At 40.2% G+C, this 27298-nt stretch overlaps 1 protein-coding gene across 2 annotated transcripts in view; it reads right to left on the reverse strand.

The window, feature by feature from the left end:
* Prkd1 (protein kinase D1) overlaps nt 1–27298 on the reverse strand; it is a 316945-nt gene that overhangs the window by 19575 nt on the left and 270072 nt on the right. For both annotated transcript variants that reach the window (XM_028885708.2, XM_028885705.2), the window contains 3 exons: nt 6891–7052; nt 6224–6322; nt 4960–5227 (listed from right to left, as the gene is read on the reverse strand). In XM_028885708.2, coding sequence (XP_028741541.1) covers nt 4960–5227; nt 6224–6322; nt 6891–7052 — 529 coding nt within the window. The remainder of the gene's footprint in view (nt 1–4959; nt 5228–6223; nt 6323–6890; nt 7053–27298) is intronic.

Here is a 27298-nt window from a genome sequence, read left to right on the forward strand (position 1 = left end):
CAAATCAAGTGATCATTGAAAGATAGTTCACGAGTACTGGTCCCTCCAAAACAGGACATAAAGTAACAGGGTAGATATGCTTAGCCTTCACCATAAGCTGGACTGAGCTAAAGCTGGAGGTGATAGTGAGACCATGTCTAATTGCCATTGCCATTGGTAGTGATGGACACAATGGGTAATGACAATGACTATCTAGCTAAGAAATGTGATGAGATGAAACACAGCACCACACAGCATGCTTTAGAATGAGCTAACATGGTGAACACTCTTCCTGTTGGGAGATATCTCCTCAGTACAATTGTTTATCATCATGATTCACTCTAAGGAGTCTCCTTTGTACACATGCGCTGTTGTGTGTATATTGATAAATACACTCTGCCTTATTCATGGATTCAGGGTCTCTCAACTGGGCCAAAAACTCACTAACATGGACAGTCTAGTTGGCCAGCTTGTTTGGGAGACCCTATTTCTGCCTTCAGAGTTCTGGGATTACAGAAGGGCCACCAAGAAGAACTCCAGTTCTCACATTTGCATAACAAGGGCTTTATCCATTGGGGCATCTCCCCAGCCTCAGTTACATTTAACTTCATGTTATTTCCCTTCAGCTATGGCCTCAAGAATATATTTAGTGGTGCTATTACATATGACTATAGTTAAATACACATACAAAACTCAAACATGCATATGTGATAGATGGAAGACAGACAGACAGATAGAGGATAAAGAAGAGAGTCTGGAAAGAGGATTGAAAACACAACATGATAAAAGTATTTAAACTAATACAATTCTATCAATCACTGCATTTCTAGTACGATCTCATCTCCTACAATATCCCAGGCAGCAATTTCTATCACCGTATTCTGGATATAAAACAAAGATCTAAGGGAATAAGTAACTTGACTGAAGTTATCATGATTGTACACACAGCACTGTCAGCTCAGGTCTTCGTTGTACTATGATGCTATTTCCTGGTACTTTTAGAGATGATTAAATATTGTGTTGCTTCTCTGGTAAAATAGTGAAAACAAAGTAAAAGTGAATACAGCAGGATAAGTCATCCATGAAAAGGGTTACCAAGAGGTTGGAAGTGTTGTGGGTAGAAACATCTAGCCTCGGACAGCTGTTGAGATTTGAAACTGCCAATACTCACACAGGTTGCTTAACTCTATGTTTGTGTGCCTGCACCTTTAAATTAGAATCAATAACAGTCTCTACTTCAAGGTTAGGGGCTGATGTATGAATTCATGCATGGTAGGAATATTGAGTGCTTAGCTCCTTGGCAGATTCTACTGAAGTGTGAGCTAGTATTATGTCTCCGTTTCAGTTTGTTAATATGTGTTATGTTACTTTCCTTAAATGTTCTCATTTTCCCAACCATACTTCTGTCTGTCTGTCTGCCTGTCTCTCCCCACCCCTCTTCCCCCACCCCCCCCACACACCATAGAAACCCTGTTTTCCCTGACACCTGTTAATGCCTTTGCTTAGCATCTTTTTTTTTTTTTTTCCTACAGTAGTTTCCTTTCCTTTTCTTAGTGGAATCATTTTTATCCACAAGGCTAATCAGAGCATCAGAGTTGGGTTCCTGGGATGACTGTGTGATTGCTCCAAGGGTATACTGGGACTTGAGCAGAGACAATTGTTATCATATTCAGAGACTGTCTATGTAAATGTGCTAACTTCCATTTTGAGACCATGCACAACAGTCAGGGGCAGGCAAGCGTGGACATAGCAGGGCAGAATTTGAAAGACAATCTGAGAAGAAAGTTATCCTGAAATAAAGCAGCTTTGAGGGGAAAACACATGGAGATGGCAGGAACCAGCTGAACCTAAGGTTTACTTTCTACATTCTCTAATTGGCATTCAATAATTTATCTTATTTGATTGCTGTAAGATTCTGTTATTGAAACAAGGAAAGTCATCAAGAGTTTTGGAACAGAAATTTGCATACAGTTTATAAATTTACACAATCAATTTTTGCTTGCCAGTGAGGCCAGTTGCTTAGCTCAGGGTTCTGCAGTACTCTCCCAATTCACAAGTATGGCTGGACCCATCCTAGTTTGTACAGATGCCTCTAAGATTTTATCTCACTCACTCTTCATTACTACCTTTCCTAGTTAGGGTCACTATTGCTGTGATGAAGCACCATGACAAAAAGCAACTTGTGAGGAAAGGGTTTATTTCACTCACAGTTCCACATCACAGTTCATCATCAAAAACAGCAAGGGTAGGAACTCAAACAGGGCAGGAACCTAGAGGTAGGAATCGATGCAGAGGTCATGGAGGGGTGCTCCTTACTGGCTGCTCCCCGTGGCTTGCTCAGCCTCCTTTCTTATAGAACCCAGGACCACCAGCCCAGGGATGGCCCCACCCACAATGAGCTGGGCCCTCCGCCATCAATCACTAAATAAGAAAATGGTCTTTTCAGGCTTACCTACAGCCAGACCTTATGGAGACATTTTCTCAATTAGGGTTACTGCTTCAGAGATGACTCTAGCCTGTGTGGACATGAAATTAGCTAGCACACTACCTTATCACGTAGGTAGAAATCATGACTCCATTTTACAGATAAGGCTGTGAAGCAAGGAAGATAAATGTCAATCTGATCTGTGTCTTAGATACTAGATTGCCGACCCCTCCTTTTGCTGGTATAATCATAGCACTGGCTTCTCACGTCACAGGATCTGAATTTTCAGCAACTGTGGCATGGTTTAAAATACCATGAGATTTCCTCAGTGGCCTACTATAGTTGCATTCACCACACCAGGCTCCCATTGGGTGGTGCGTCTATCATTTCTGATACACTTCAAATTACTCACTAATGGTCACGCTGAAATTTGTAATCAGGGAATTATTTACTCTCAGTGAGACAGAATGACATTTTTAACACCTCAGCTGTTACTGTAACACAATTTAGGTTCTTATTTTCCTTACTCAAGCCTGAGTTCATTCAGAGGCAACGAAATAATCATTTGCCACCTAGACCCCAGGAAGCCATGAGTACAGTTCCTGGGCTTCTCCAGCAAGGATGGGTCAGAAGGAGGCACAGGGATAGAGGCCAACTTATTCCTGAGTTGACACTTAGTCCTTTAGAAGTAGGACAATTTCATCTTCCACCAGAGCTGGTATCAGTTATCACCTGGCCTGAGTGGTTGGAAATCTCCTGAGGTTTGCCTAGATAAATGAAATTTGTATTTCTTGGTCAAATACAAATGGCTTTTGAGTTATACTAGACAATTACCTTTAATGAAATGTTACATATTTTTTTCCATTCTTCAGTGAGGAGCGAGTTCTATATTTCTTTTGAAAATGCAGTTCTGACTAGCTAAACCACAGTGAGTCTCCATTCTCTGAATTGGGAGACTGTGATTTTAAATTTAGCTGAAGATTCAAGAAAATAAATGACCATCTTTCCAAATTCATATCTTATTTTGCCAGCTACTGTTCATGTTTCTGAAGCACATTTTTTTTTTACATTCTATTTTGAACTGTATTGTGGGTATAAATTGTGATTTCTTAACTACTGTTTTTTTATAGCCATATCTGTGCCCATTGATAAGAACAGAGAAGTGTCTGACTGGAGCTAGGGATTTTTCATTTACACTCTGGCAACAGCATTAAGTAATTTTACTGCATAAGGGATATGAAGCATTAGGGCTAATCTTGTCTAACTGGCAATATTTCCTAACAAGAGACAGGGTCACTGGAAAAGAATGATTATTACACTTTACTTTTGCCTTTCCCTAAGTTCTTAATTGTTCCTTTGGCATACACCATAGCTCTTTTGTAGGTAGTTCAGATTCCTTTAAGAATTATCCACCTAGCTACAATTTACAGAAAGGAGAGGATGTTAACGGGTGCTGCTAATGGTACAAACCAATAACTACTAGAGCTCTACCAATAGAGATAGCCCCTGTCACTTAACATCATCAGTATCTAAGGGGTTCATCTGCCTCGAGTAGTTAACCCACACTCTTCCCATGTCTGTACTAACACATTCATTAACAGGTATCAATGGGATGACTATCCATGAATGTGTCATCATCTTTAAATGCTGGAAATCTGAACACTGACCATGAAATTTGAACTATGTATTGCCCAGAAACTACCAAAGCAGTTAATGGCCAACCAAGCATGCTCAGACCGCCTGTGAGTTCTGGCCCGGCCACTGACTAGCTTAGTGACTTTGGCACCTGGTATCACTTCATTATCTTTAGTTTTCATGACACAGGTTTAAAAACAAAACCTATTTTACAGGACTTTCATGTGTGTGTGAGAGAGAATTAAATGAACTCTCAAAGAACTACTTCTAAAAGCTCGAACTAATTATTTTCTATGGCCTACCAGCCCCTGGCATTTAAACTATGTCTTTTCCCTTAAGAGGAAAGAAGTATTGATAAGCAAGAATATAAGTTTAAATAATACAAGCCTTCCAAGGAATCCTATCCTAAAGGAGTCATTGCATATAAGTATGTTCTCATACTGAACAAAAGCAAAACCTCCAATATTTCTAGGAAGTGGCCAAATAAAATATTCATTCCCCATTGCCACACAAAGCAAAGCAGGAGGGAAAATGCTTGGAATATTAATGGATACAGTATGATAATGAAAATGTCAATGTCATAAACTTGTGTTGGTGAGACTTCAAAAGAGCATAATTCCAAAGCCCGGAAACAGCTCACTGCTGTCCACATCAATGTAAATACGTCCAATCGGAACAATTCTCCTTGCTTGTTTCATGCACCTTTTAGTATAAACTTTCCAGTCTCTTTACTGGTAAACACACATTTCATCAAATGACACTTTGGATTTGGAATTTTGTTACTTCTCAATCCACTTTAAACTATTTTTGCTTTCATTCCAGTGAATACAATGAGCATTTTCACTTAAATAATTAATATTCAATGAAAAGCACAGCACTGAAGAGGGAAGCCAATGCCACTTCTGAAGGGATGAAATTACCTTCATGAGAAATCTCCTTCCAAGGATTGGGTGGGTACATGAAGGCTGCATTCTGGATCTGATCGTGGATGTCTTCATCTTCATTAAAAGGGAAGGTGCCACTGAGGCTCACATAGATGATGACCCCAACAGACCACATGTCTAGAGAGCGATTATAGCCCTTGTTCCTCAGAACCTCAGGTGCCAGGTAGGCTGGGGTACCCACCACTGACCTCCGGAAAGACTTCTCTCCAATGATCCGGGCAAAACCAAAATCACAAAGTTTCACCTGTTGACAGTAAGAACTTGCTGAAACAGTGAATTTGAGTTTTCATTAGCTCATCTCTGCCAGAGGTATTCAGAAATACTTTACACAGACAATAACAATTGCCCCTGGTAGGGGGTAGGGGAAATGCTCCTTTTTACCTTTCTTTCTTTCTTTTTTTAAAAGACAATAGTTTATGTCACAAGACAAAAACTGGTTTCTCATTAGTGAAAATATCTTGTAAACCTTTTCTTTCCTATCCCAAAATTAAAAAAAAAAATGAAAATAAGTATGATCAGTTTGGAGTATTGGTATTAGGTAGGAGAACATGCAAATTGATAACGATGACCTTCTCTGAGGGGCATATTTAAGTGAAGAATAAGGGGTAAGTAGGAAGAGGACTCGACTCACAGGATCCACAATAACTATCAACATTAGCATTGTATGGGCCAGCAAGTGGGACCCGGAGGTGTTAGCATGGCAAGGCCAGACACCCACTCTGGCCAAGTACTGTAGACTTAGGGTCCCTAGAAAGAGGTCCAGTTGTTTTTTTTTTTTTCTCTACCCCTGTGTGTAGGGAAGGGAAGCGTGCCCTTGTCCCCAGCCTCAGAGAGCAGGAAGCATCCCTGAAATCCTAAGGTAGTCTCAGTGTCAAGGTCATGCTTTCCACACAGGGCTGGGACCACGTGCTCTAAAGAAGCCCAGCAACAGCCTGAGAAAGCACAGGTGAGTATCATCAGAGAAGCTCTGTGAGAACTGAGCGACACAGAGTGAGCGATCCAGAAACAGGAGGCAACGAGGGGATGAAAATGCCCAGGGAAGACTTCAAACCAAGTCAGGGCTGAGGGGGCAAAACATAAATAAATAAGTAGATAGATAGATAGATGGATAGATAGATAGATAGATAGATAGATAGATAGATAGATAGATAGATAAAATAAAAAGGAGGTGGGAGGAGGCTGCCTGGAGCCAGCAAGACTGTCAAGCTAGCTTTCTGCCGAGAGTGGCTTTTGTACTTGCCTGAGGGAATGGATCGGCCGATGCCAGCAACACATTTTCTGGCTTGAGGTCACAGTGAACAATATTTTTAAAATGAAGATGCCGCAAAGCCACTAGTATCTACAAAGAAGAAGATCATCAAAATAACTTCATTTAAAGATATTACTAATTCATTTCAAGATATGTAACTAATTTCAAGGTACTACTGAAACGAACTGCCATATGCATTTGAAAGGCCAAGAGAAACCCCAGAATGACAGTCAAGGTTCTTTATGTTCAAGACACTCAAAGACTCTACAGTTAACATAGTAGGTTGTTAAAGAAAATTTAATGGAATAAGTGGCACATTCCTCAATATAGCAACAAACACAGGTGTAGACAAAGGAACTCACCACAAGGCACAGAAACACTGTCTTAAATATCTACATTGATCCAGGATTAAGCCAGTGTATTAAAATTTCAAGAACAGCTTTAATGTGTGGGTCAGCTTATATGCTACTAATTTTGTACACTGGACTCTGAATGACATGAATATAAGTAAGAAGATTCATTCTGCCCTTGCAATCTTTTCTAGTGGTAGTTTAGATTGGAAGTAGAGACCACATAACAAGGCTAGAGAGCTGTAGTTAAACAGTGATAACATCTGATATTGAATACTATTTTTTTCTGCCTCTAATTGATTTCTTACCTGAGTAATTAAAAACTTCGTTATGTGTTCTGGCAACCTGCCCTTTTCACTTGACAAGATCATCTCCAGCATGTCTCCATGGAGTTTTTCCATAACAACAAACACTCTTTCAGGCGTCTCAAACATACACTCCAAATTTACAACACCAGGGTGATGAAGGTTCTATTAAAGATAAATAAAGCACTTGAAGAAAATGAGTTTTTTGATACTGTTTGGCAAGCTCGCTGATTACATGAAACTGTTGAAGCTTAAAGCTTGGAGAAACCCACACTTAAGATTCTTAACACCTCCAGATTCCACATGTGCTGCCTTATATTTTTGAAATTCTAATGTTTCCAAAAACTATATCTTTATTTTCTATGCATAGTGAAGTTATTTCTATATTGAAAAAAAACTAAGTTCTAGCACAGTGAATTGCTAATTAGGTTTTAATTAGAATACCATATTGAGATATGTATAATTTCTTAGGATCATCTCCAATATTAAGCATATTGTCTTTAAAAAGCATACTTGGGCATCTCTACACAATTTATATTTAATGCAGAAGAGATGAAATTCATACACGGAGTACACATGACTGACGGAAGGAGCATGGCAACCAATCTGACAGAGCTGCTCTGCTCCACAGGCTGGTGTAGGAGGCAGAAGCTGCTACCCAGAGTAAAGATCACTGTGAACAAGGTGAACTGTCACTGAGTCCCTGGTTGCTCAGGATGCTATACTGTGCAGCAGTCCTCCATGGTGCTTAAGCATTCCATAAATATTTACACAATAGAGTAATGGCTAGCCACGGAAAACTACATTGTGCTGGATATGTTTTCTACCACATATAATTTCTCTGAGCATTATGTTATTCCCTACTTTGATATTTACCCTTCAGTGTTGTTTGGGGTCAACAAAACCCTTTAGTCATTTGACCTTTATTTATTTATTTTTTTGTACAGAGCAACAAAATTCTAACAGCACAAAATGATGACATATTTTACCTGTATTTCAGTGAGAAACAGTAATAACATCAACATAAAACTTCATGAACAAAAATTAACAACTCAAACCTCCCAGAAAACAACAGCAACAACAAAAAAGCAGTCATAGCAGAAGCAAGGATCTCAGGATGGTTCTGCTGAATTTCTGATTCTCCTGGCCAGTTCCATGAGGAAAGCTGCTAAGTGCAACATCGGATTTGAGCATATGATTAACTAGTTCTTTTCCTCTAGTTCATCTAACTGTGCACATTGGCAGTGTTCTGGGGAATGTTCTGGGTTCCCTAAATATCAAAGCCTTCTGTCCTGGTGAAGAACAGGTACAGTGTATAAGAAAGGGAAGACCAACAGAAACACACTGTGCTACCTAATGATCTGAATATATGTCTCAATCCTCAAGCGTCTCCACCTATGCTTCAAGTCTGTGAGCTGGTAGTGGTTTAAAAGACCATCCATTAATAGATTCTTTTTCTCTTTTTTCCTACTCCAAATCATGGCTTTAGTATACACAGAGCAGGGCTTAGTATATGCTACATAAACTGGAAACATTCACTAAATGTCTTTGGCCAAAAGTATGGAACAGAGTACGTGGTGTGTGTGTGTGTGTGTGTGTGTGTGTGTGTGTGTGTGTGTGTGTGTGTGTGTTTCCCTGTCATTGATTTTGTGGCATGTTCATTGCAAACTCAGAACTATACAAATGTCGAATGTTAAGCATCTTTACAAAAGGACTAAGTGGGATTTTTGCTTTTTCTCCATACAGGATATTTTGTATAGTTAAACATACAAATTTAAAAAGAAGCAGCATATTCAAACAGTATGCAAGTAAAGGCCATACACACCCAACTGGACAAAACATTTTAGAAATGTAAACTTATGTTTTTACTGCCCTTGGCTTTCATTTTATAACAGCCTACTACTTCATAAGCTTCCTAAAGAATACATTGACTGAGCCGGTCTGTGGTGGCACACACCTTTAATCCCAGCACTCGGGAGGCAGAGGCAGGCAGATTTCTGTGAGTTCGAGGCCAGCCTGGGCTACCAAGTGAGTTCCAGGAAAAGGTGCAAAGCTACACAGAGAAACCCTGTCTCAAAAAACCAAAAAAAAAAAAAAAAAAGAATACAAAAAAGAATACATTGACTGACAGCTGAAAAATCTTCCCAAAAGTAAAGACTTCTTTCTGAACAATTGATAATAATTTTGTTTAAGGACAGGGTCTTATGCTATGCCCTAGCCTAGTTAGAACTGACTATGTAGCTCTGGCTGGCTTTGCATTCAGGACAATCCTCCTGCCTCAACTCTCAGAGTGCTAGGATTATAGGTGTGAGCTCCCATGTCCAGTTATTTTTCAAAAGTCAGGTAATAATGTATTATTGAGACAAAGTCATACTTCCTCATGGATTGGTTTTATTCTTATCACCCTGAGCCAAGTGATCAAAACTTTTATACCCGACAAGAAAAAAAAAATGTATATTAAGGAGCAGGACTATCTTATTTACCCAAACCCCTACATTATACTCTTTGAAATATTTCTTTAGCCTGGAAAGTATGTTATTTAAAAACTATAAATAGTGAAAATCAGTCTTTTTTTTCTATTTCCCTGTGTAATCAATGGCAAACATGTAATTTTTAATCATGTAGCACATGACAATTAATACCTAGATTCATTTCAACCAGGTCCATGTGACTTGTCCAGTGTCACTTTTTAAATATACAACATGACTAGATCTGCAACATCTCCTTCCTGATGTCCCAGGTAATTGACTCTGGAAACTGACTGAATATTGCAACCCCAACTACAGTCCAGTAGCTCACAAGGAGAATCCCTGCTAACTTCTGAAGCTTGCGGCAGGAATTCAGATCATATATTTCACAGCAGAGCAGGATTCTGCAGGACTCTGACCATCTGTTTGTTGGGCTTCAGTAACTTAATTTTGAGGAAATGAAACATTTGGTCAAGCGCAGGAAAAATGGTGCACTTTCACACATTGCAGACTGATGACATATCTATGGAGTGAATAGAAGTGTTTTCAAAAGCTGGGAGGAAATATCATTCAGAGATCAAGACAAAATCTCCTTGACTCAAGGCTCCTAGAAAGACACTTAAGCAGTGAGAGGAAACCAGTTCCTAGAAGCAAAGCATTTTATTAGGATGTAAATTAATTAAGCTGCAATTTTAGTTTCCACACATGTGCTGCTACATTATACATGCATTTGCCTGCATAGTGCTATATCAGCAGTTAGTCTTGGGAGTTGCTATGGGAGTTGCTTTATTTGATAACTGGGATGGAGAATTTATCCCTAGTATTAAGTTGTGATAAGCTGTCACTGCCATATTTTCACCTTCTTTCTTGTAGGCTAGTCTACTTAAATATAGAAGGTACAAGAAAGAGGATATTAGATTCAACAATGTATCATTCATTATTTTAGGAGGAAAGCAGCTTTGATGTGTGGGTTCCTGACTACTGTTGCATCAGAAGACTGCAATAGAAAAAATGAAAACAAGGAATTCAGAATCAGAATTCAAAACAGCAGGAAGAACTGAAGGAGAGCCATCCCACTATATAGAAGTACACAGGAGTATGAGATGCCATTATCAGAGGCATGGGACTCACTATGTCCCCTCTTTTTTTTTTTTTTTTTTAAGAAAAGCACAGGTTTGTTCCATTTTCCAATATGGTCTCTTACAATTTCTGCTCTATTTAGTGGCCCTTGAAGTCATAATCACCTAATGCTTTATGAAAGGGAAATGGCTTACAATGCCTTGGTAGATATGGAAAAGCCATCTGGTGGAGAAAACAGGAAAATGCCTATTAAAAATGGTATCCACATTGATTGGAAGCTCCCTGGATTTCCAGAGTCTTATACCCATCTGTCCATATATTTAATGAAAAATGTCCAGCAATGAACCAGTGTTTTTCTACCCAAATTTATCATCTTTTACTTCTTTTGTTGTCCAATGAATTCCTGAGACCAGAGGGCTGAGGGTCATTCCAAAAGAGGACTTGTTCCCTCTCTCTGAACAGCCCACTGTACTTTACAACTGAAGGGTCTACTCCTCTCAAGTGGGTCCCCTTGCCTTTGGCCTCATCATTGTGCCTAGGTTTGGACTCATATCTTTCCTTAATCAACTGCTGCAGCCTCCTAATCGATCTTGTCTTGGGATTCTTTCCCTTCAAGGCAATCATTAAAAGAATGCTACTATAATCCTCCCAAGGTGACTCTGGCTTACAAGCTTGTCACCACTAGCTTCATGAAGAGGTACTTCCTTTCAGCAAGGCATAGGAAACCCATCAATACTTGTCTACTTTCATCCTCCTGCTCAAACATTTCTCTATTTTCTGTTCTTCTTCTACACAGCTACCTGTCTCTGTTTATACACTAAAAACCATTTTCTTATCAAGCCACACATCCTTGCATACCTATTATTCCTTTAGCTTGAATGAGACAATTGGCTTGGTACAAACACAGTAGTTGGAAAGTTTTCATTGACTCTTGGTCTAAGTTGGATTCTTCTCTAACATCTTTGGTAGAATCTTCTTTCACAACACTTACATTACATTGTTATCGATTTCATTTCTCTACCAATAAGACAGAAATCTCCTTGCTGTCCATATTTAATCAACTGATTTCTCTCTCTAGTGTCTGGGACACTTTTGATGCTCAGCATACATTCATTAAATGCTATTGAAAGATGAACTTCTGCATCATCTGACTTTTTTATTAACTGAATAATACTCCTGAATTTTTCTGAAATTGAATAAATTTATGTAATTGAATATTTTCTATGAAACTGAATAATTATGATACAATGATTTTATTTAAGATATGATAATATATCTTTAATATGTGGTGATGATATATTTGCATCAAGTGATATAGAGTAAGTACTTCTCTTTAGAAAACATACAGTGTATGCATTTTTATTGTAAGTCCATTGAATTGTAGGTAAGCAACCTCAGGATTCACATGATGAAATACTATATTAACTACTGTCTTTTTAAATAACAAGTATCCATTATATCGAGTCAAGTATCAGAAATTCTATTGCCAATATGAGTTCCAAAATGATTTTCCTAATAACAAGGATATGACAAAGACAGTATCATTCACTTTCTAGGGGTCAGCCCTTAAAATATGGCAGCTCTGACACCTATTTGAACAATTTCACCATCTTTCTTGGGAACAAACCCATGATCCTCCCATCTAGATGATCTGTACTTGTTCCACATTCTTGTCTCATAAGAAGTTGTCAGTTCACATCATTTTAAGACGCACTAGATCATGCTCAGAAAGAGACCAGGACAGCAGCAGTTCAAGGACAGGAACTTTCTTCTATGAGACCCTCTCCTATCGTGGCCATCCCCACCCCCCCACGATTCATAAATTTCATTATTTTCTGGAAAATGAAGGATGAAAAATTGGAACAGGCTATTTGGACAATAAAGATCATGATACTTGTTTCCCTTAGAAATGGGTTTCAGTTCCCTTTCTTTTGTTAGGTCTCTGTTTTAACTCACAACAGGCATGGCTATGAGTACAGCTGTTGGACCTGGAGCACAATTTCTGGAGCAGGTTCTCTGGAGGCAGTTCCTCTGAGTCTGGATTTCTGCTCTTATCACTTGCTGGCTCCTGATGTATATGAGTCAGACTCTATGTCTCCCTTTATAAAATGTGGTAGCATTATATATAACAACCGAAATGTATTACTGAATAAATTGCGCCTGGCATATGGAAAAGCTGGTTACTATAGGGTACATCTGACACTGTAAAAAAAGAGTTGGGCAATAATTTCCTCTTTAGTTTACTGACTGAACATCAATGGTGCAGAGGAGTCTTCCTTTTAGCTGACAGGAGGCTGCATGGGGTTAATAACAAACGTCACAGTCTTGCCTGTCATCTTTGCCATCTCTCCACCATTCTCCTTGCTGTTGGTACATATTAGAAGCAACATGAATCATGACGTCACAGCTCTGTGGGTCCAACGTGTGATGAGCTCCTCTGTTTTCTCTGTTATGTTTCCCTGGGCAGAAATTAAGTTGTTGGGAAGCCGTTGTCCTGCTTGGAGGCTCTGAGGGAGAATTGGCTTCCTAGTTTATTCTGGGTGTTGACTTAGGGCTGGAGAGGTGACAGCCCCTTTCCTTACATGCTGTAGGCGAGGAGGCCCCTGAGTTCTCTGAGCTGCTCAAGTTCTTCAGGCCTCATCTTCTACCACACACTATATCCTGAAGTTTCACATTCCAAAACACCCAGCAGTGTTTTGCTCTCTCCTCTGCTTCCAGCTACATGTGACACTTTATTTTTAAGGACTCATAAATTAGCTTAGGCAAATTGACAAACAGAAGCAAATCACCCTCTTTTATGGTCTCTATATCAGTGACTTTTCTATTGCTGTGATAAAGCACCATGGTCACGTAGCTTACAAAAGAAGGATGTATTTTAGGTTTATAGTTTCAGTGAAGTAAGAGGCCACCACCATCATGGCAAGGTAGCATGGCAGCAGGCACATGGAGTACCTGGAGCAGCAGCTGAGAGCTCACATCTCAAACCACAAACAGGAAGCAGAGAGAGAAAATTGAAATGGCAAGTGTCCTTAAACTTTCAAAGCCCATCCCCATTGACATTCTTCCTCCAGTAAGGCTATACCTCCTAAGCTTCCTGTAATGGTTTGAAATAAAATGGCCCCCAAAATGGAGTAGCATTATTAGGAGGCATAGCCTTATTGGAGGAAGTGTGTCACTGTAGGGGCAGGCTTTGAGGTCTCTTTTGCCTCAGTGTGACTGTTAGGTGACTTCCAGTTGCCTGTAAGGTACAGCATTCTCAGCTCCAGCACCACATCTGCCTGCACGCAGTCATGCTTCCCTTCATGATCTTATTGGACTGAACCCCTGAAACTGTATGTGAGCTACACCAATTAAAGATTTTCTTTATAAGAGTTGCCATGGTCATGGTGTCTCTTCACAGCAATAAAAAACCCTAACAAAGACACCCCTCTAAGTGAGGACCAAGTATTCAAATGCCAGAGCTTATGGGAATTCATCTCACTCAAACCACTACATTCTGTTCCTTGGTCTCCACAAGGCTCATGGCCATTTCATGCTGCAAAATGAATTTAGTCCGACTCCAAAAGTCCCCATAGTTTTTTAGTCTTTCAATTGTAATCCAATATAAAAGCGAAAAGAAAATTACATCCTTCTAACATTCAATGACACAGACTATACACTACCATTCTAAAAGAGAGGAATGGGGACAGGGTGAGGAAATACAGGACCTAAATCTAGCAAACTCCAAATCCTGGAGCTCCATGTCTGATGTCCCCTTCTCCAGCTTGGCTGCTTATAAGACACATATCCCTCTTGGGCTGGTAGCATTCCCCGTGTGCAGCCTTCATGTCTCATGGCCCTGGCACCTCAAATATCTTGGGGTCTCCAGTGCAACACAAGCTTCACTTCTACAGCTTCACACAATGGCCGCTCAGGTCCTCCATGCTTTCTGCCTGCTCTCAGTGCTTCTCGGAAACTGTGGAGGAAGATTCCACAACCCCTATTCTAGTGTATTCCTCATGACTGCAAATCCAGCACCACACGGACATGGATGGCACTGGCAACTTTGGCTGCCAGCTGGGGATGGACCCTGCCACCACTGGGTCACCCTTGCAGGGCCTTGATGGTTGCTCTTTTCTAGGAACAGAAACATCCTTAGACCTTTTCTTTTCTCAAGTTGTTAGTTTAGCTGGGTGCAGTCTTCCCTCGATGTCACTTCCTATCAGGCCCCTTCTTCACAGCTTTATCTACTTAAGTACAAGCCGTGGCTCCAATGTTACATTTTCTGGTGCTCCTATTCTCTTCAAAATATACATTTTATATTTCTTTCGGCTCCATTTTTTTTCTCTTTTTCACTGTAGACCTGCGTAAGAATGATTATCACAAAGGTAGTCAATATTAGCCTGTCCCCAAATCTTCTGTTAAAGAAATTAGTCCACTACTTTTAAATTTAGCCACAGACAAGTTCTTAGGATAAAGTCAGAAAGCAGCCTCACTCCTTTCCAAAGAACCACAAGAACGGGCTCCAGTCCAGTTGTAATATTACCCCCCTCTGAAACCGCTTCTCTGGGCCTTTACTGTATAACTCTCAGCATTGCTGTTTGCCAGTCTCCTACTAGAATGGCCCATTAAGCCCCACGCACAGTGTTCCATCACTTTTTCAGTCCAAATTTCCAAATTCTTCCACATTCCTCCAGAAAACACGATTAGGCCTGTCACAGCAATATCTCAATCCACTTTGTGGTACCAAATTCTGTCTTAAGTTAACTTTTCTATTGCTGTGATAAATCAGCATGACCAACTTACAGAAGCTGGTTTATTTCGGGCTTACAGTTTCATAGGGATAAGAGTCCATCATTATTACAGCAGGTGAGTCTGGCAGCAGGCAGGCATGGAGACAGGGGCAGCTGAGACCTCACACCTCGAACAGTAAGCTCATGCAGAGAGGTAGAACGAAACGGCCAGAGTCTAAACTCTCAAAACCCATCCCCCAGTGAAATACTTCCTCCAGTGAGGCCACACTAAAGTAGAATAAGGTAGAAATGGCCAATTATTAGAAACGATTTATTACTTTTATTAGCGATTTACACAAAGCATTGCTTGTATTGCCTATTTGCCAAGCATGACTCACTCCAATTGCTACCTGGAGCAGAATGACCTGGAAAAATAGCTAAATCAATGGGCCGTTGCCCTTGACAACCTGTTGACTACCACATATGCTTCTGATAAATCTCACTTGCTTGCCCACCCCACTTTGGTTTTAAAATGAGAATTTGGTGTATAAAATGAGAATGCAAACTGGACCTGGCAATGAAGCCTTACAGCAGCTGTCCTGGCTTTGGTCCACCAACTGCCATCTCCTCTTTTACACTCTCATGGGTGCTGGGGTGCTCATTCCAGGAATAGTCCTTCAATGACACCCCTAAGCCTCTCCCCAAAGTGCCACTAACTAAGGACCAAGTATTCAAATGCCAGAGTCCATGGAGAGAACTATCAATCTTTAACTGTAATTTCACATATAGAGTTCCTCTTGCCATCAAAATAGCATATTGATCATTTCTGGGCTTAGAGAGAATATATATATATATATATATATATATTTATATATATGTATATGTATATATATGTATATGTGTGTGTGTGTGTGTGTGTGTGTGTGTGTGTAATAGTAGTAGTAGTAGTATTCTACCCAGTACATCACACAAAACCTCCAGTATTTGTTCAGCCTACCAAATCCCTCATTTCTTTTTCAGAAATATGAGGTCTTTGGCTTTAAAAACAGAGGGAAAGAGTGTACAAACATCTGTAATAAATAATACTTATTGCTTATTTATTTGTAAATGAACTCAGTCAAACATTGAAAAGTGGAGTGAGCATTATAAAGAACTCCATACATCATCGGATTGTAACCATTATTAATATTTTGCCAATCATGATGCTTTTACTTTTCATCATCCTTTTTGTTCTGATGTATCTTCATATGGAAGAAAAAAATCATTTCTAAATCGTATACATTGTCTGGATTGAGCTTGACATGATGACAGGCATCTTGACCTAAAAATAATTTGACTCCCTAGAGTAACCCTACTCAGTTTTCTTGCTAGTTTCTTAGAAGTCTATAAATAAGCAAACTTACTAGGGTGGTACATGGAGTTTTTAAACTGGATTCCATCACTAATAATGTGCCTTTTCTTGACATTAGCTTAAGAAAACAGGTACATTGTTCTTTGGATGAAGTCACTTTTGTCCCAATCACTGTAGATGACCCTACTTCTGGATGAAGTACATGGATCTATTTGATGTTGTTGCCACCCAGAACTGTCCTTCTCTCAGTATGCCTACTACCCATCATAGGTTTTGTAAGCATGGATCTGTCTGCATCTTTGTTTTCAGCCCCCACGCTACTTGGGATGCCTATTTCTGAGTGATGCTTATCCCATATTAATGAGAAACACTAATATCTCATCACTGCTATGGGCACTTAGTTGGCTATGAGAACCAGCTGAATAATGAAAGGCTAATAGAATCAGGAGAGTTACTAGAAAGAGATCGATCAGCATTGCTCTAGCTTTCTGAGTCTCTGTCCTGAGAATGTGTTAAACTGAAACCCAAGCTGCTTCTATCCTATGGCTTGGGCAAATTTTCAAGAAACAGGTGTGAGCTATTATTTTAAGTTCAGAATGAGAGGAAGAAAACTGGAATTCTTGGGATGAGGAGAATAAAGAACCGCCTGAGATTGAAGTGGTGGAGCACAGGTCTCTCCTGCTAATAAACCTGCATTTTTGATCTGATGAGTGTCCCCTTGCAGAAGGGTGGGCTCTGCAACCACTCAGGACTACACTCTTGAAGTTGCTAAGTACTGTAGAAGCTTGAAAACTTTCCAATGACATAAGTGCCCAGATAGTGAAGCTTTGGGTGGGACCAGGAAGCCAAAAAAAAAAAAAAATTAATAACACTACATCTTACCTCGACTTTAGCATCTCCATAATATCTAGGGATAAGGGAACCATTCTTACATATACTGGGTCATCTTGGCTATAAGAACTAAGTTCAATACAGAGCATCTGGCAAAACAGAAGACTCCAGGAAAATGTGCTGTGGGATGTTCTGTATGTTGAGAATGTGTTGCTCTGATTGGTTGATAAAGAAAGCTGTTTGGCCAATGGCGAGGCAGAATAAGGTTAGGCAGGACATTCTATCTAGTGAGAGAGGAAGGAGAAAGACAGAGCAGAGAGACGCTGCCAGTTGCCAGCCAGACACAGAGGAAGCAAGATGTCAAGACAGAACTGAGAAAAGATACCAAGCCACATGGCTAAACATAAATAAGAATTATGGGTTAATTTAGATGTAAGAGCTAGTCAGTAATAAGCCTGAGCTAATGGCTGAGCAGTTATAATTAATACAGGCCTCTTTGTGTTTACTTGGGGATGAAAGTAGGAGAGATTTGTTTGGACCATTCAGGGCTAGGTAGGACACTGGAAAACTTCCAGCCACAGAAATGTGTAGAGGAAGCCCAGGGTATTCAGCTTGAATGGGGCATTCAAGAAGTCATTCATATCTTGGTATTTGTTTTTATACCCAGAAGGAAAGAAGACCTGTTGTGAGTAGCATAATCCTTTATTCTTCCTTTTTAGCCCAATAATCACAGAAAATTCCTCTTTCTTAATAATCAAAAGACCATGGCTTCATATCTGATACTTATATCCTAACCCTTGAATATAGTCTCTAGGAAAGACATTATCAGAGCTTGGTAGGGGAATTTAAACTCAAGATTTAGGTAGTAAAGAGACTATGGGAAGGGGGCATAAGATGAGGCCTTAATACCCTTCCTATTTCTGGAGGGGTATTCAATTAGTCACTATATTCCCAACTCTGATACACTAAGACCTGGGGGACCATCATTCAATCAGAACAGGCTGAGATTTTGCCAAACTGCCCTGTTTGGCTGGTAAAGGGGGCAGAGGGTATTTGGAGAATGATGGCTGGAATGAATGGAGTCAAATGAGGTGTGTTGTGGAATGCTGCCTGTGGGTAGGACATGATTGTTGCCACTTCCAACTGTCAGCAGCTGTGATCACCAGTAGGAGACTGGCACAATATTGGTGCTAATTACTCTACAATGGAGGTGAGGAAAGGTTACAAGGGCCCATCTCTTCCTAAGGCTATAGAAAGTTAAGAGTTGCTTAATGGAGGGCTCATAGGATCCACCCCTCCCTAAGGTTGTTTAAATAGTTAATAGTTGCTGAAAAAGACTTTTCATAGTGATATAGTCCAGATGCTCCTGAAATAAACCTAATTAAACTCATTGGTTCATTAAGGTAGACTTGAGTGGAATTCTATGTCCAATGCCCTATCTGCAGTGAACAGATGTTTGCTAATCTCCCTAGGAAACATACACTAAGCACAACAAAGTGATGCCATTTTACACTGTAGTGTCTAACATTATCCAGGTACTAGAAGGATAACCAGACTACAACCCACAGCTCCAGAGAAGCTACCTAACAAGGAAGACCCTAAGAGGGACACATGGTTCACGCTGGGAAGGGGACATAGAAGAGATCTCCTGAGTAAACTGGGGGAGGGGAAGTAATATAGGATAGGGCATGGGGAATGAGAACATAAGGGAATGGGATGGTCGAGTTGGAATAGGGACGGAGTGGGAGAACAAGGAAAGAGATACCAGGATAGAGGGAGACATCATGGAGATAGGGAGAAACCTGGTGCTAAGAAAGTTCCCAGGAATCCACAAGGATGACCCCAGCTTAGACTACTAGCAATAGTGGAGAGGGTGCCTGAACTGGCCTACCCTGATAATTAGATTGGTGACTACCCTAACGGTCATCACAGAGCCTACTTCCAGGAACTCATGAAAGCAGATACAGAGATCCACAACCACGTACAAACTGACCTCCAGGAGTCCAATTGAGAGGCGGAAGAGGGATTCTATGAGCAAGGGGCATGAAGATCATGTTAGGGAAACCTACAGAGAGAACCCAACCAAGCTAGTGGGAACTCATGAACTTTAGGGCAACAGTTGTGCAGCCTGCATGGACTGGACTAGGCCCTCTGCACAAGTGAGACAGTTGTGCAGCTTGGTCTGCTTAAGGGTCCCCATGGCAGTAGGATCAGGATCTATCACTCATGTATAAGCTGGCTTTTTGGAGCCCACTACCTATGGTCGGACACCTTGCACAGCCTTGACACAGGAGGAGGGGCTTGGACCTGCCTCAGCTGAATGTACCAGGCTTTGCTGACTCCCCATAAGAGGCTTTACCTTTTTGGAGGAGGGAATAGAGGGTGGGTTGGGGGAAGGCTTGGGCAGAAGTGGAAAGAGGGAAGGGGGGGGAATCTGTGGTTGGTATGTAAAATGAATAAAAAATTTCTTAAAAAAGAAAAAAGATATACTTATAACCGATAGAAACACACACACACACACAACACACACACACACACACACACACACATGTACTCCACTATATATCAATAACTAGCTTTTTACCTTAGCTAACAGCATTTTTAGCACTCTTTTGCAATCAGTATCAGATCAGTTTTCTTTGACTTGAGAGGGGAAGTGATAGACAGTGTAGGAATTGCCTCAGGAATATGTTTCTCAGTTCCACTGTATCCATGATATTGTGATAACCAGTGAAGATATATTTTTATGTGACATAGTAGAATAAATGTAGTTTTTTTTTTAACCCCAAGACTCAAGACCCCTCATTATCCATACAATTCCTACACATGGAGGTCTGTTTGCTCCTGTGCATGCTGCCAGATAAAGTGCAAACCTTTCTCATCTGCATAAGGCAAAATGTGTTCAGGCTTTGGTAAGCAGCAGGCTTTGGCTCCCCTGTAAGTATGGCAATGCAGTTATGTGCATGTTATATGGCATGGCTGTCTCTGGCAAGAACATGTTCAAGTACCTTTAGGGCTCTGTGGTGATATTGTGTTCCCCAAAATATTGTGCACCCTAATAAACTTATCTGGGGTCAGAGAACAGAACATCCACTAGATATAGAGGCCAGAAAATGGTGGCACACACACCTTTAATCCTAGAATTCCAGAGGCAGAGATCCACCTGGATCTCTGTGAGTTCAAGGCCACACTGGAAACAGCCAGGCGTGGTAACAAGAGCCATAAATCCCAGGAAATGATGGCAGAAAGCAGAAAGCTATTTAAGGCATGAGGACAAGGAACTAGAGCTGGTTAAGCTTTTAGGCTTTTAACAGCATTTCAGCTGAGATCCATTTGGATGAAAACTAAGAGGCTTCCAGTCTGAGGAAACAGGATCAGCTGAGGAACTGATGAGGTGAGGTGGCTGTGGCTTGTTCTGCCTTTCTGATTTTTCAGCATTCACCCCAATAACTGGCACCAGGTTTGATTTTATTAATAAGAATTTTTAAGATTTGTGCTACATTAACTGGCATCGGGTTTGATTTTATTAGTAAGACCTTCTAACAATTCGTGCTACAGGGCTCAGGGATCATAACTCTGGAAAGCAGCTAAAATTAGATGGCATTTTCATTTGCCACATAACTCTCAGGTATCTGGGTTTATGTAGAAAAGAAGAGTTGGTTAAAACAACAGTTATAGATCCTCTGAAACACACCTTACTGGATGGACTGAAGTCTTTGGAGTCTTCTCAATTTACTCAGTATTCATTTGTCTGGCATACTTTGTGGTTCTGGCTCTTGTTGCAAAGGTCATTTGTATCTATGCTGTTCAAACACACACTATACTACCAGGGTTGCTGCAAACATATAAAATAGACAGCGATATGGCATGCTGGGCTCCTGGTCTCGCATGTCACACCACTGTCAGTTTTAGAAGGAACTCATAGAGTACTTTCTCATGGAGCCCTACTGGCCATGTCTATGTTCCAGCTCATCAGCCCCCAGTTGCTGTCTCCAAGTTATTGGCATGGGAAGCTTTACAATCAGCATGCCTCTTGGTGCAAGGAATGTGCCTGACTATATAGTTTTACCTTAAGATGCATTCTGGCTTGAATGACGTACTAATGAATACATAAGACTGTCCTTCTCATTTAGATTCTGGGGATCATCTACTTAGTGTTGCTGCTAGCAGGAGCACACATCTAACAGTAGGTTCCTTAATAAATCAGACTGTTCAATGCCAGACCTTTCTGCCTTGTGTGCAAAGCACCCTTAGGTGGCATTTACATGCACTAGGGACTGGCTAGTGACAGAATACTAGGTTTCATGTTTTCTTAGAAAGCAGAGTACTTCAAATGGTACAAATTAATGAACAAAAGAATAATCATTTATGAAAGCAAGAAACTAGTGCTTTCCTTACATTTATTGGATGGAAGATAAATTCTGGGATATTCAAGTCCTGTTCACCTTATGTACTTCCCATTAAAACCCATTCTGTCATAATGATATCAAGGCATCTGCCTTTTATTTCTTTCCTGTGCTGACACATAACAGAAAACTGGAGAACGACAGGGCAAGGCAGATTGCTTTTCCTTGGAAAATTCAGGAAGTGAAGTCTGCGCAGCCAAGGATTTCTCTCAAGGATGCCTGTGGCTATTTGCAAAACATGTTGTTATAGCACTTCCTGAGAAGATATGGTATCATAATGGTGTAATTATGTTCTCTTATTGGCACTGTGCTGTGTTTTCAAGCCTTGGCTATGAAACCGGTGCTTCTACTCTGAGGTCGGCAGGCCAACCTACATGCTGGACAGTGAAAGCTCCCTCTGCTGAATGAGATCTGTATTTGTTGCCTCTGCATGTGGCTCTATTTTGTAACTCACTGGAGAGAGTATGATTCAGACAGTTTCCATTTCAGTTGTGACCTTTTAAGGGCTTGCATATTTAGAAAATTTCAAATGAAACAAACAAACAAAAAAAAACCTTTGAAACTCACACTGATATTATCTCAGGATAAAGTAAAGCTAACACATATTGCTAAGACAATATATGATCACAGTAGTACTTCCGAAAGACTAGATATAAGAACTGACACACCCTTCCCATGCATTAGTATGGCTGTGTCATTTTTATATCAGTGAAGACACCAGCAAACTTAACCTAATGAATTCTGGAACCTCAAATGTACTCAGAACATTCATGGTAAAAAGAGTTTCCTTATAAAAGATGCCATCACAAGTGATGTGTAGTTACACTTTGTTCCAGTACTGATCAGTTCAGAATGACCCTACCTTAATGTAGCTCAAAAGTTTGATCCAGACACGGTAGCTCTTAGCTACAATAGCAGCATGCAGGAGACTGAGGTAATATTGCCATGACTTTGAGCCCAGCCTGAGATATGCAGCTCACATTGAATTCCACACCAGCCTAGGCTACAGACACACACACACACACACACACACACACACACACACACACACAGTTTAACATCTCCATTTCTTCCTTTCTATGTGTTTACATATGGTGTGTGTGTATGTGAGTGTGGGTGCACACATTCCATACATGGAGGTTAGAGTACAACTCACATGTCAGTGCTTGCCTCCCACCTTGTTTGACAAAGGGTCTCTTGTGTGGGGAACTTCGGGCGGGGGGTAGGTGTTTATGCCAGGCTATGTGGCCCATGAGTTCCCATGGATTCTCCTGTCTTGCCTTCATGTCTCACCATAGTCATGCACAGGACTATTTCTGGTTTTATATGGGCTTGGGGCATATGAGCTTTGGTCCTCACAACTGTGTGTCAGTACTTTATCCATCGAGTGAGCTCTGTGGTCTGGAGTACCTCTATTAATTGCTAATGACAACAGATATGCTTTATCCTGGCATCAAGAAAGGGCATGGATTTGGGGGAGCCATCTCATGATTAACAGCCTGGTGTTGTATATATACTTATGGGAAATCTGCTATAACCCTTTTTATTCTACTAAATAGAATTGGCTCAGTAGCAAGGTTAGGGATGAGTGAGGTGAACAAAATCAATACCTGTTCAATAAAAAGGTTACTTAATGTTCTCATTCATATATATCCTTGAACATGCCCAGACACTACTCCATCATTCTCAGGTTCACCAAGTCTGGAATGCTTCCATCGAGCTTTAGATTTCAAAGTTGCTACAGACATGTAGTAAATATAACGAGTTTTCTCCTTTTCTTACAAAAGGAGAGACAGCTAAGTGCAAATGGAAACCAATATGCTGAGAAGACACAGAGGCAAATCCTATCATCTCTCAGGATGTTTTGCCCTTTCTTGACTTTTTAACGTACAGGACAGTATAAAATGTCATGCTCTCTACTCATCATCAGGAATCTTTAAGCAAATCAAAAGAATGAGAAAAAAAAATCACAGACCATGAGGAAATATTTATAAAGATGTAAATTTTATAAAGGACTGCTCTTAAATATATCCAAAGAGTTTCCAAACTTAACAACAAAGAAAATTCTGAGGTAAAAGATGAGCCAAGATTTGACAACTCACAAAATATACAGATAGAAAAATCTATACTAAATTAAGGTCTACTTTACATATCATGAAGGAAATTCAAATTAAGCAATGTATTGGTACACCCCTGTTAGAACTGCAGACATCTGGACATCAGTAACAGCAGATTCTAATGAGGCAGTGGAGCTGTAGTACTCTTGTTGGAAGATGTGAGAATGCAATCTGGCCCCACCACCATGGAAGACAGTGTAGCAGCCTCTTGTAAAACTACACACACTTTGGTTGCATGATCTAACAATTATGCACTTCGGTATTTTCTCAAAGAAATTTTAAAAAAAAGGCTCTACATTGACTTTTAAAGCAGCTTTACTCATAATAGCCAAAACTTAGAGGCAAGAAGTCTTTCAGCAGACGAATGGGTAACTTGTTAAATATCCAGATAATGGAATATCATTCCACCCTAGAAAATAAGTTATCAAGCCACAAAAATATATGGAAAAATTTATGTATGTATGTACATACATATGCATGCATGCATGCATGTATGTATGTATGTATCTGTCATCTATCTATCTATCTATCTATCTATCTATCTATCTATCATCTATGTATCTATCTATCTATCATCTATCTATCTATCTATCTATCATCTATCTTTGAGTGTAACAAGGCAATCTGAGGGCTATATTGTGATTCTATTTACAGAACATTTTAATTAAGACATAAGGATGGACACACTTGAATTTTCAATGTGGCAAAAGGCTGGAAAACAGTGAGCAATGAATAGGATGAGCACAGAGTATTTTATTTGTCCAAATCCATAGACGTAGCATATACAGTGAACTTAGTGCAAACTATGTGTTCTGGGTGATCATGATACACCAGTACATCAACTGTAACAAATGCCCTTCTGTTGGGGGTATTGACAGATGAGTGGTCTTTTTGATGTGTATATGGAAAATCTCTGCAGCTTTCTCTTGATTTTCTGTTTATTTAAAACTCTAACTAAAGAAAACAAGATTAAAATGTGTATTATTTTCAAGCTGGGAGATGGCTCAGTTGGTCACAAACAAGAGGATATTAATTAGATCCCTACTACTTGGGTAAAAGGTAGGTGCAGAGGAGAACAATGTCATCTCAGTGCTGTGGAAGGGAAGGCAGAAAATTCACTAGTTCAGGAACGAAGACTCCAATGCCAACTTCTGACCTCCACACATACATGGATGAGTGTACACATGCATGTATACATAAATGCATATAAGTAAATAAATAAAAATTTAAAAGATACTTTTTAAGAACATCAATCTGCCTATACAACTAACACAATCTAGATTTTAACCCGCCATCTGGGTTCGTTCACAGAACTATGCTTATCATTAGTATATGAGTGACTTAATACTGTAATTTGTCGGGGTTTGGGAGACTAGTTTCTAGTAACAGAACTCAAAGGCAAATTTCACATACTTTGTATCTTGAAGATAATTATATAGACCTTCAAATTCTCACTAAGTCCAGGAATTCTAGTGGAACTTAGACAAGTTATGCAATATTTGAAAGCCAATAACAATGGCGACAAAGACTGAAAGTAATGATTCAAGTTAACATGCACAGGGGAAAATAGGAGATCTTAACCTCAAAGAACAAAGGCAACTAAGAAATGCTGTGAGCTCCAGAGAAGCTAGAAAACAAGGAGGACCATAACAGGGATGTACGGATCACCTTGGGAAGGGAAACAGAGGAGATCTCCATGAGTAAACTGGGGTAGGGAGGGCAGGCAAAAGAGGGCAGGGGATGGGAGACCGAAACATAAGGGAATAGGATGGTTGAGCTGGGGAAGGGGTGGAGAGGGAAAGCAATGAATGAAATATCTTGACAGAAGGAGACATTATGGGGTAAGGGAAAAACCTGGTGCGAGGGAAATTCCCAGGAATCTATAAGGATGACCCCAGATTAGACTACTAGGAGCAGTAGTGAGGGTGCCTGAACTGGCCTACCCTGGTAGTCAGATTGGTGAATAGACTGTCATCATAGAGCCTTCATTCAGTAACTGATGGAAGCAGATGCAGAGATCCACAACCATGCACCAGGCTGAGTTCTGGGAGTCCATTTGAAGAGAGGAAAGAGGGATGACATGAACAAGAGGGAGTCAAGACAATGATAGGGAAATATACAGAGACAACTGAATCAAGCTCAAAGGATCTCACGAATTTTAGAACAACAGCTGTGGAACTTGCATGGCACAGGACTAGATCCTCTGTATATGGGAGACAGTTGTGTAGCTAGATCTGTTTGAGGGGCCCCTGGCAGTGTGATCAGATTCTATCCCTAGTACATAAGTCAGCTTTCTGAATCCCATTAACCTATGGTCAGACAGACACACCTTGCTCACCCCCGATAAAGGGGGAGGGGCTTAGTACTTCCTCAACTGAATGTACCAGGCTTAGCTATCACTCCATGAGAGAACTTACCCTGTTGGAGGAGGGGATAAGGGGTGGTGGGGACAGATGGGGAGGAGTGGGAGGAGGGATGAGAGGGGGAATCTGTGATTGGTATGTAAAATAATAAAAAAAATAAAAACAACAACAACAAAAATATGCTGTGATCAGGAGACAGTCTTCTCCATGTAGGAGCATACCAATACCAAAAAGTCAGCCCAGAAAACAGACATACATGTAATATTATACAGACTGCACAGGGTATAGTCATATATTTTTGAGTGTATCTGTATATTCATATATGTAAATAAAAGAAATCATTTTTCAAAACTCAATGTTACAAAACTCTAGACCTACTGGCTATGCCTATTTCTCCTTGATCCCTTCACTGGGTTTGCACTTGGATTTGTATGGTGAAAACCCCTTGAATATCACTCTTAAATTTCAAAAAATGATTATAACTTTTCTACTCATTTTGGAAGAATAGTTTCTTTGCTAAGAATGCTTCTCAGCCCATTGTCCCCTTCTCCCATGTATTTGCCTACCAGAAAGCTGTATACCTTTCACAATTTTACCAGTTACAACTTCTTTTGTAGTATCCCTCATTTCCAGATTGCAGTCCTTTGGAAGGACTAAGTTAATCAAGTCTGATAAAGACTAAAAAGCAGAGAATGATTGTGGTGATATTGTGTCCCCCAGTATATTGTGCACCCTAATAAACTTATCTGGGAAACAGAGAACAGAACAGCCACTAGATAGATAGAAGCCAGAAAATGGTGGCACACACACCTTTAATCCTATCACTTGGGAAGCAGAGATCCATCCAGATCTCTGTGAGTTCAAGACCACACTGGAAACAGCCAGGCATGGTGACTCACACCTTTAATCCCAGGAAGTGATGGCAGGAAACAGAAAAGTATATAAGGCATCAGGACCAGGAACTAGAGGTTTTTAGGCTTATAAAGTTTTAGGCTTTTAGCAGCAGTTCAGCTGAGATCCATTTGGGTGAGGACTCAGAAGATTCCAGTTTGAGGAAACAGGAGAAGTTGGCAAGGTGAGGTT

The sequence above is a fragment of the Peromyscus leucopus genome, chromosome 14 (genome assembly GCF_004664715.2).
Source record: "Peromyscus leucopus breed LL Stock chromosome 14, UCI_PerLeu_2.1, whole genome shotgun sequence".
Taxonomy (NCBI): Eukaryota; Metazoa; Chordata; class Mammalia; order Rodentia; family Cricetidae; genus Peromyscus; species Peromyscus leucopus.